We start from the raw sequence: 11,380 nt of genomic DNA, 5'->3' as shown, positions 1-11,380 counted from the left end.
AATTTTGTACTCATTCGTTTTATTCTACTTCAATCCTCCTCACTTTGAATTTGGCACTCCGAGTTTGATATCTTCGATCTCTTGAAACCACATTGTGAGTAGATTTTATATTTATAATTATTTGATTGTACATCTATAATTATTTTGATATATATTTATTATTATCTTTAAATTATATTCACTATATTTGTTTTGAAGGAGTTTAAATTAATTAGAATAATTGATTTATTAAAATTGAATAATTCCTTTTTATAAAGCTTATATTTTAAGAACTATACATGAGACCATATGTATTTTTGATGAAGTTTTATATTATTCCAAAATGTTTGATTTTGCTTGAATATATTTTTTTGAAACATTAAAGTATTTATTGGTACTCACTTATTTTAAAATTGTAAAATATATTTAAAAATTTTTTAATTGAGAAAGTGTGATTAGAAAAGATTTCTGATGAGAAAGAATTATCTTATTTGATTTGATTCGATATCTTATATATTAGAAATATCAAATATTTGTTGTATTTGAAATTATATGTTTTGAATTGGTTTGGGAGGTTTATATTAGAAAACCATAGTTAACGGCGGTTATGACACTAACTTAGATGCATCTAACTCAGACTCTAGCTAGTAAGGGTGTTGCTAGCCTAACGTGTAGGCCACACGTTAGATTTATTATTCTGTTAGGACACATAAGAGGAAATGGCTACCCATTGAGGTGGAGTCGCCTAGGTGTGGACTTTTGATTTGATTTTTGTATGAGAACTCTCTTATTGATTCACTTATTGTTATCAACTATTATTTTCTAATTAAAATTACTTTGATAATAGTATTTATATAGTCTTATGTCGATTATAAATGTATTGTCTAGTCACTGAATTGTAAAACTCATCCTATTTTTTTAAAAATATTTTTCAGGGATAAATATTTGATTATGTGAGCCTTTCGATTTAAGAGTAATGATCTACAATGGATATCTGTTCTTTGTTGAATTCTTAGATGTTATCTGTTCCATATGTCACAGGCAGGATCCATACATATTTATTTTATTTTTTGTTTTTTTTTAATATGTAATTATTCATTTTAAAAACTGTAAATTTATTTAAAATATTTGTAATTTTTTTTATTCAACTTATATTTGAATCAGTTAGGCTTGTTTGGGGATTATTTTCCTGAGCATCAGTCATGATTCATTTTCAGCCGTGACAATAGTGGTGGTAGTAATAGAAATAGTAACCGTGATAGTGATGAACTAATGATGATAATGGGATGGTTAGTGGATAGAAGAGTGTTTTATTAGAGTAAAATCGTTATGTAATTAACATTTTATATAAAAAGGATGATTTTAAGATAATTTCTAAAGTTGACAATGATATTAACAAAAAAAAATAGTCAAATTGATTTTGTTTTCAAACTTTAATTAGGAACGAAAAAAATATTTAACTATTTTTAATATGTATTTTGTATGTAATATATATTCTATATAGATGATTTTTTATGTATATCTATCATATATAGATTTATTATTATACATATTTAACAAATAAAATAGTAAGTTAATAATACACTATATATATAACATCATTTGGCTATTCGTTTTGTAATTCCGTTATGCTTTTCAACAAGTTAACTAGGATCTTCTTGCTAAAAAGTAACTCAACTTCTAGAGAGGTTGATGAAAATCTGTGTCATAGACTAACAGCACCTACAAACTAGCTGGTGTAAATAATACAATCTGCAGTTACCGCAGTAAAATGATTTCACAAAAAAATTAAAAAAAAAAAAATAGGAGGAAAGAAAGAGAAATTTGATGAATCTGAAATCTGATCTCTGTGCTTTTCCAGGAAGATTTTTTGAGGCTTATTTTGACTATGTAATGAGGGCAACTTAACACATCACAGAAACGCAAACTCAGTTAGAAAAAAACCAATAATAAACAAGTAAAAGTGCATATATTTTATATATATTGAGAGATATTACATTTTTTTTCATTCTTCTATTAGCTTAAATGGCTGGAATAAATAATTTTATAATATAATATCAAAAATTTCAATGACTAAGAGTATGATAATTGTTACACAAATGACAAAAGAAAAGAAATTCTCAAAATTAAAAAGAAAGAAAAAAGTCTATGCACCATTGCACTTTAAGTTCAAAAAAGACTCTTGCATAAGAATGCATACTAAACATGTAATCATTCATAAAATAAATAAGAAAAAAGAATGTTGCAACAACCACCACTGCACATTGATCAGAGGACTTAAACAAGAAAGAAGAACATATTCCCATGAACCATAACCTTAGTCCTTAAAATAGCATATAAAGAACATGTAATCAATTAACAAAATCCCCTAAACTGCTAAACATCAGTGTTAAATTTTCAAAAGGATTGTATGCTACTGTCATGTGGTGAATTTAGCTAATCAATTATTTAAGAAACAACATCTACCGTGGATGCACTACACTAACTGTGACTTCATTAAATGACACTAGTTCACTCTTGCTTGATGTGTCACCAACAGGATCTCTCTCAGTGAAGAACCCTGGCATTTTTGGTTGAAGCAATGTGCATTCGCTACTCAGCATCATAAGAACATGCGACATGCTTGGCCTGTCTTCTGGATTCTGTTGAACACAAAGTAGACCCACATGAATTGCTCTTATGATTCCAGATAAATCGGACGAATTTCTGATGGACGGATCAACTATTTCAGAGCAATTACCTTCTATAAAGAGTTTCCATACCTGTATGTCACACCAGGTAGAGTTAGGACTCGACTTAGGTGAAGGTACATATATTATTTGGTTTGTAACAAAATAATAAATATCAATAACAAACAAAAGTTTAGCTTACATGCCCCAGAAGATTAAAGCGATGATTTCTGTTGCTGAACCCTCTATTTCTTTTTCCACTTACTATCTCTAATACAAGCACACCGAAGCTATAAACATCAGACTTTGTTGAGAAAATTCCATCAATTAGGTACTCTGGTGATACATAACCACTACAAACATCAACAATGATACAAGTATACAGCTTCAGCACAAGGTAGTACCTCAAGACGTTTATCTTAATTATATATATTAACATGTTAAGTAATCAAGTACTTACTAAGTTCCAACAATTGTTGTTGTGTTTGCTTCATTTTCATTTCCAATAAAGCTTCTAGCTAGTCCAAAATCAGAGATTTTGGCATTCATTTCATCATCTAGCAGAATATTGCTAGCCTTGAGATCTCTATGAACTATTCGATGTCTCGAATCTTGATGGAGATAGAGAATGCCCCGTGCAATCCCAATGATAATAAGGAAACGCTGAGACCAAACTAATTGCATGCTTCTCTCTTTATCTTTTATATTTAAAAAGAAAGAAAGTAAGGCTGAGTTTCAGATTAAAGTAGTCTTTGTGTAGCTCAAATTTTAAGTATTTCTTGTAGGGGGAACAACCACCACTGTTTTAGAAGAAACTGTATTGCCTTAAAATTTTACAAGCATCAGACATAGAAATAAGGATACATACAAAATTATGTTAGAGAGGTGAAACATAGACACAAACATAGACATTGTGTCTTGAGATACTAAATTAATGTATCTTATGTCATTTTTGACAAGAGGAACATAAAGACACTAGTAATAGAAAATTTTTTTTTCATAATCTGTCCTATCTTATATTTTGTTTATAACCAAACAAAATACAAAAACACTAATTTAGTATCTCTGTCTTTTATGTCTTGTTTCCAGTGTCTCAAACAAAATACAGCCATATGTTGCTATGATTGCTAGGCTTTCAATCAGTTACTTTAACTAAATGTTATGGTAGAGAAATATAGAAGATCTATTACCCAAACTAGAAAATAATTAATAGTAAATAAAGCAAAACTAGGAAAGGATCAACTTAGAAACTAACCAAATATGAAGTAGTCCAAGCTTTTATTTGGCATATATTCATAGACCAGCATTCTTTCTTCTGCTTGAATGCAACACCCTAGAAGCTTCACCAAATTCCTATGCTGAAGTTTGACTACATTTAACACTTCACTTTTGAACTCTTGAAGACCTTGTCTAGAATGTACTGAGAGCCTCTTAACTGCTATTTCTCTTCCATCTTTCAGCATACCCTAAATATTGCAGTACGCCAGTATTTGATGTGAACATCCACTTTTAAGTTCATACTATTAAGTATAAAGCACTAGCCATTTTGTCTGATATATAGTATACTACCTGATAAACAGTTCCAAAACCACCTTTTCCTAATATGTTACTGGTGGAGAAGTTATTGGTTGCAGCAATAAGTGTAGCCATATCAAACAGTGGTAGTTCTAGTTCTTCCTCCTGATGCTCTTGTATTACATGTGCATATCTTTCTGGACTGTGTCTCATGTTTCCTGTAAAGCAGTAAGCATTAAGAAAAGAACAAATATAGCATGGCCGCAGGAAAATGAAGAAATCTGCTTACTAGATTTTCTCATGCCTCTTAAAATATGTTGCTAGATTATCCTGTTTCTAGAGCCTCCATTTTCCCCTAATGTCTTAATGTTATTGCAAGTTTACCTCAAATTCATATATAGGTTAATTTTCTATTAACTAATAGATTAATTGAGAAACCATGAAACTCAACAGCTTTACTTATTAGAAAAAATCAATGAGGCTGCAGAAGTGACTTACTATAGTTTATCTGCTGCTTCTTTCTTCTGTATAGGGTGAAGGATAGGCATAGGATCAAAATTCCTACAGAAATGACTGTGATGGAAGCAATAATCTGCAGCTTCCTGATCTTGGATTTATGTGATGCCTTCTTAATTTCATCTAGGAAAAATATAATTAACAATTAAAATGTACATCTAAGAAAACAATGCAAAAATAAAACCAGAAAGAAGGAACTTGTTAAATTGTAAGATGAACTTCTATACCTATATCTTTCCTTGACATTCTGACATAAAGATCTTGCTGTGGATCACTCAGCACTCTAATATCTATCAGCTCATCATACCAGAATAAACACCCTCTTCCTTCTTCCCTGATATCAAAAGCAGCATAAGCCTTGCAGGAACAATTCTTCATGCATAGATTAGCACACTCATCAAGACTCATGCTATTATTTAACCATGATGCTCTTTGTGTGTTTGGTAACTTTAAACCAGGCAACGTTACAAATCCATCATCCTGGCAACTCAATTTGTTGATTCTAACACAACCATTAGACCAATCTGCCTGATTCCATTCTTCAGGGACTTTAGGTTCGAATCCGTTCAATAAGCAACTACATACAGGGGAATTGGCTACATTACAGGTACCATATGCTCCACATTTACCATAATAATCACAGATATCAGTTGGTATTGTTAGATAGGGACTCCAACTCTTATTCGTAACACTCCACACATAACGATTCACTGATCCGTCTGCAGATAGCACGGACCTTGTATATACAGCGTTATTGACAAGCTCATATGTGTAATATATCTCTTCCTTGTTGTAAACAAAGTAAAAGTTGTAAAAAGTATTTTGTTTTAACTGGGGAATTCCACCAAACCGAAGACCGTTCCAAGATCCACTACTATATGTCACGGATTGGCCATTTTTTATACATAATTGAGGATATCCAACAATATTAAGCTGATAAGTATAGCTACCTTCAGAAGGATCATCAGAACTAATCTGCGATATTAGGTACCTTGTAAGGCCTGTAGTTAAGTCACTTCCCAGTTTCATCCCTGGCAGTAGCGTGTCATAAGGGTAATCAAAACTCTGCCAAATGAAACTCTTCAAATCATCATCATTGCTCCCATCTTCCTTCACAACCAGGTTTCCTGACTCCAAAAGCACTGCAACAACTGGTCGCTGCGCGAATCTTGATGAGTTGGAATGCCAAATGATGGTATCGTTATGAGTATGAAGAGCAAGAGTTCCATTGCCAGTGAACTTCAAGACCCCGGACGAGTCATTAAGTGGAGTGTTTCTATTGGCAATCCATACTACTGTGTTAGATGGCACTTTATTGTACCATATCCCAAGGTAACGGTTCTTGGAATTTTCTGGAATACTTAAGAATCCAACTGCAAAGGTTCCACCGGCTGAAACCATGGTGTCACCATCAGTGAGGGACCGTGTAATACTAATGCTTTCTATGGCAGTGGAAACGGCTATATCATGCAGCAATAAGAAGCACAACAGAAGAAAGGTGAACTTTTCCATTGTTTTGTTTTGCTTTATTATTATTGTAGATAACTTGGTAATAGTGCTCTTTTTTAGAGGAATAGTAGATAAAGAACTAGAGTAGATGCAACCACGCAATAGTTGACATTCTTAGTCTATAGCAGATGTTGGAATCTTCCATCTCAAAAATACAAATAAATATGGGAAAATGTGAAAGATCAAGCAAAAGTCAAGAAACAGTGTTGAAGCAAGAATATGGGACACAAGCATGTTTCAACAATAACAATATATCTTAACTGAAATTGAAAAGTAGGCATGGCTTGTGATTATGACCGTTGAGCAATGACTTTTTTGTATCCACAGAATGATTGATTCCTGATTTTGATTAGATGAAATAGAATTTCAGTTTTTCTATGCTCAAGGTGACAATCGAACCATCAAACACTTTACTCCCCAGGTTTGACCAATGAAAACCAAACCATTTTAATTTGAGTAAATGGTTAAATTAATCCTGCAAGATTACTCATTCTTTAGTCCCTAAAAATTTGTTTACAGAGACAGGACATTGAGACAGGGATACAGAGACACAAAATTGTGTTTGTCAGAGAAGACATGGATAGAGACAATGTGTCCAGAGACACTGAATTAGTGTATTTTCTGTCCTGACTGGAAGGATACAGAGACACTAACAAGGGACACAACTTATTTTTTATTTTTTCTTTCATTATTCTTGTTAATTTTTCATAATTATATTTTTTGTTATTATATTTTTCATCTCAAATTTTTTGAATGGAAAAAAATGAGAATAAATTAAATTTTCATAATTTGTTCTAGTTTATCGCCAAACAGAATACAAGAACACAAAATTTTGTGTCTCTGTCCATCAGTGTTTTGTCCTGTCTTGTTCTCACTGTCTTGTCTTGTCTTGTCCTGTTTTCGAAAACAAACGCAGTCTTAAAGATTTTAAATTAGTCAAGTTAGTCCTTCCGTCACTTTGTTTGTTCATGAGGTCAAAATTTGTTAATATGACACGTTAAGTGACACCCAACACACACATAGAAGTCTTAATTGACTATTAACATAATTAGTTTATAAAATTAGATAAAATCAATTTCAAATTGAGGAATTCCAATATCTCAAGTTCTCCCCATAAATTAAATAAAAATTAAAACTACCCACTACATATAATTACTATCAAAGACCATAATAAACATAAAAAGAACATAAAACTTCAAATTCAATTAAAATAAATTCAATATTCACAAGAGTTTAAACTAGAATCATAAGTAACAAAAGTGAACAATTAACAAGCAATTATAAAACTCAGAGTGCAACAACTACTAATTCAAGAAAAAAACTAAAATTAAACAAGATCCAAATCAAAATGTAATAACAGAAGTGTAATGATCATAAAAAAACCTAAAGAAAAAGTAGAGTTTCTCTCTCTAGAAACTAAAAACCAAAAACTATCTAATTTCCATCTATTAGTGTGTATTGATCCTCCCTTCCATCTTTCCATCAATTAGCTTCAAGTTGGGCTTGGAAATGGGTCCAAAAGCCTTCGGAAATTGCCCCTCACATGTTTCATTGATAAAGGGCATGCATACACCAAGTTAGCCGGACTGAAAGTCATATATATGCACGCATGAGTGTCAGATCTTCAATTCTTTTATTTTTTATGATTCTTTTACTTTTGCATGCTTTTATTCTATCTTCTAAATCATCCTTGTCCTATTGAACCTGAAATCATTCCACAAACGCATCAAGACATTAAATGGAGTAGAAGTGAATTAAATTTATCAATTTAAAGATAAAAAAACATATTTTTAACTCTTGAACACAATTAAAGAAGAAATCATACTTGCATGCAATGTGGTGAATAAGTGCAAAATAAGTTGATAAAATCCACTCGTTTCAATTCAAAATAAATCATAAAATTGTGGTTTATCAACCTCCTCACACTTAAACAAAGCATGTCCTCATGCTAAATATCAAGAAAGGTACAAAGAAAGGATATCAATATTTATTCAATGCAAACTATCTAAATACATCCTATCTAAATGCATGCAACTACTCTACCTAATACTATCTAATTATCTATGTGTAACTATTTAGTCAAATAAATTAACTTCCAGGAAAACATATATATAATCAAGGGCTTACACAACAAAGCAATTAATGTAATTTTCATGAATTAATTTGAGTTGCAAAAGAATATAACTTGCAAGATAAAGATGAAAATATAGAATTGAGCAATCAAACCCCTCACCGGATGCGTATACGCTCTAGTCGCTTAAGTGTATAGGATTGATTCACTCAATTCTCCTCTAATTATGATTTCTAAGATTTGTTCTTCATCTAACAATCAATAACTATTCAATGAATGCATGTAAGTATCATTAGAACTTTTTCAAAGGTTGTAACGAGGCCAAGGTAAAGGTATGGATGTATATGGCTAAATAAGCTAGAATTTGAATCTTTGATCAACTTAAACTCTCACCAAACACATATAACAACCTATACAATTCTAAAACAAACCTAACTACCCATCATTTTACTTTTCACACACTCATGCATTCTTTTCAATTCAAATTCCATATGCATTGTTATTATTCCTTTTTATTGGAGTCTTTGTCTCCTTTTTGTTGCTTTTTTTTTTCTTTTTTTTTGTATATTATTATTATAAGTATACACAAGTGTCAATGCATATGGTTTATACAATTAATACATGAATATATACTCAATTTCTAAGATTTTTTAAAAAAAAATACAAAACACCTATTTTGTTTCTCTACTAATGTTTTTCAAATTTTTCACACTTAGATAATACACACTTTCACTAATTTAAAGTAATCAAAAATCCAAATTAATGATATTTATTATTTTTCACTTATGTTTAATGATGTGCTAGAGTAAGAACAAAAGGAGATTCTATTAAACTCAAAATTGACTAACAATGGTGATAAAAGGATAAAGACTATATGAGTAAGTGAGTTTAAATGAAATAATGGTCTCAGTCATATACATGTATATATACACAGAATAATGGATATAAAGAATCAAACAAATCAAAGATTACAATCATAGAGAGAATAACACACAAAAATAAAAATAATGGTTAATATGATATAACTACACATTAAAACTCAAATCTCACATGGTAATGTGTTCTTAGCTCTAACTATGTTTCACAATATTATAATTTAAGCAAGTTCAATAAAAAATAATTTCAACTCAAATCAATTAGGTTGCCCTACAATAATCTCTTGGAATTGTATTATTTTAACCAAGTGGCTTACATTAAATTTTTTTTCCATATATACAGGGTATTAGATGAAGACTAACATGTACTATGACTAAAATGAAAACCAAACTAAAGACTTAATTATAATAAATCCAAAAGAGAATTAAAGTCTCAAAACACTAAAAAGTAGATCAAAAGTAAATAAAAAAGCATCATCATAAAAAATGTAAGTGCAAGAGTCTAGAGTAGAAATTATATCACCCAAAAGATCAGTGATCGATCTCTCACACTTAGAAATTAGTATGGTCCTCCGTGCTATGATTAATAAGGGGGAAAGAAAAACGGTCTATGGAGCTCCACTTCCGGTATCCTCAGGCTGGTGTGACGGGGGTGTCTCCACGTAAACTTTCGATCATTCAGCTTTAGAACTAGCTTCATATCTTGTATTCATGTTTTAAAAACTATTACTGATACTGTAAACATACTAGCTCATTTCTTTTCTTCCACTTGCACAATCTCATTAAAGTCACCCATGTAGCAAATAGGGACTTGACATAAACCCTCAACCAGTAAAACGCAAAATTAAAATTTTTGTTCGTCAACACTCCTTCCACACACAACCATCTCTCACCTTTATAGCAGTTACGCAAGTTAAATAACAGTACATCTCACAACAACAAAAAACCTCTAAAAGCACCATCCGGAACTCACAAGAACCCAGCCCACTGCATCATTTTTCCAAAATTATACTGCATCAACTTTGTATCCACCTGCTTTTTCGTCTCTATTAATTCTAACATGTTCAAACTATATTTTGTCTTAAATTTTCACCATACCCAAGCTTCCAACACCCCCTAAGCCCTTACATTCAAAAACTAAAATCATTTAAAAATTGTATTACACATCTTATTCCGATTTTTAGGACGACTCCTTCTTGCTTTCTCTTTTTGTTTTGCTTGCTTCCTTTTCTGTGCAATAAGTTCATTCTGAGTTTGAAGAGCAGCTATAATATCATCTTCTTCATCATAAGAAATAGCTCCTGATTCCATCGTCAAATTCCAAGCTACTCTATTTTCCTCCAAGTCTGCAACCCAACTACCACCTTGCTCTACCTGGTAAAGCTCACTATCAACGTCATTATCCGAACATCCCGACTTCTCCAAGTCCCTTATAGCCCCTTCCTCTTGGATACAAATTTCCTCCAACAAAATAGTTTCACCCCCTGAATCTAATTCTTCCGCTTCACCACCCCTCATCGAGCTAGCTCCAGTGTTCCTTTTGTCAGTCACATTCACCCTATTTGTTCTGGCACAGGATCCATTCAACCCCCCCCAGCTCATTCCTAGCTACTGTTTTTCCTACCTCTCCTGTGCTTACAGCGTCACCCTCTGCACCAGCCTCATATCTCTTATTTGTCAGTTTCTCATCAGAATATGTCATCAACCCAATACCATTTACTTTGTTAGCTAAGCAGTTCTCTGCCAGACTCGCCTTTTGCCCTGCACTACTGATTAACTCTTTCCCGGCGTCGGTCAGCTCAGTAGTGGCTCGACAAGCTCCTCGCAGTTTACTATTATCTACGTCATCGTCCTCTGCCCGACGGTCATCACAACCGCCGCCACCAACAACTAGCCGTCCTGCTTCCAGCCCTCCCGTTCCCCCACCATTCTCCTCGTCGCTGTTGGGCCTCACAAACTCCACAGTCGCTGCATGAAGGGCAGAACCTTCCACCCTCTACTCTCCCAAGATTGCGCAGTCCCCTTCATCGGCGCCCGCAACCTCCGCCAAAGCAGACTTAAGAATACGCAGAACAATGTACGCACCATCGCAACCCACCTCAAACTCTCCTACGACGCAACCGAAGCCATGGCCATCCCCAACAAGAAGCTGCTTGCCTCTTTTATGTATTATTAGATTGAGTTTTAATTTAATGGATATAAAACTAATATTAAATCATTTTAAACTAACAATTCTATTAATTACA

The 11,380-nt window shown here is 32.6% G+C and overlaps 1 protein-coding gene across 1 annotated transcript; it reads right to left on the bottom strand.

Annotated features, from left to right (window-relative positions):
- Positions 1 to 2,351: 2,351 nt before the first annotated feature.
- LOC130945958 (G-type lectin S-receptor-like serine/threonine-protein kinase At4g27290) lies at positions 2,352 to 10,652 on the bottom strand. The gene is made up of 8 exons (XM_057874645.1): positions 10,298 to 10,652; positions 4,907 to 6,139; positions 4,662 to 4,802; positions 4,227 to 4,444; positions 3,904 to 4,114; positions 3,109 to 3,346; positions 2,851 to 3,001; positions 2,352 to 2,741 (listed from the first exon to the last, which is right to left on the bottom strand). Exons 1-8 carry the CDS (start codon positions 10,650 to 10,652, stop codon positions 2,442 to 2,444), a joined length of 2,847 nt encoding a protein of 948 aa, XP_057730628.1. The 3' UTR covers positions 2,352 to 2,441.
- Between the last annotated feature and the right edge of the window lie 728 nt (positions 10,653 to 11,380).

Source organism: Arachis stenosperma, chromosome 8, assembly GCF_014773155.1.
Source record: "Arachis stenosperma cultivar V10309 chromosome 8, arast.V10309.gnm1.PFL2, whole genome shotgun sequence".
Classification (NCBI taxonomy): domain Eukaryota; kingdom Viridiplantae; phylum Streptophyta; class Magnoliopsida; order Fabales; family Fabaceae; genus Arachis; species Arachis stenosperma.
The sequence above is the reverse complement of the archived record's forward strand: the minus strand, read 5'-3'. Positions and strand labels throughout refer to the sequence as shown.

Bases quoted from the DNA above. Each gene is read 5' to 3' on its own strand.
- LOC130945958 (XM_057874645.1), bottom strand. From the start codon at position 10,652: ATGAGGGGTGGTGAAGCGGAAGAATTAGATTCAGGGGGTGAAACTATT. The intron at 4,445-4,661 runs GTAAGTCACTTC...TCTAGTAAGCAG, and splicing joins GAAGCAGCAGATAAACTATA to ATTTCTTCATTTTCCTGCGG. The intron at 4,115-4,226 runs GTTTATCAGGTA...TGCAATATTTAG, and splicing joins GAAAAGGTGGTTTTGGAACT to GGTATGCTGAAAGATGGAAG.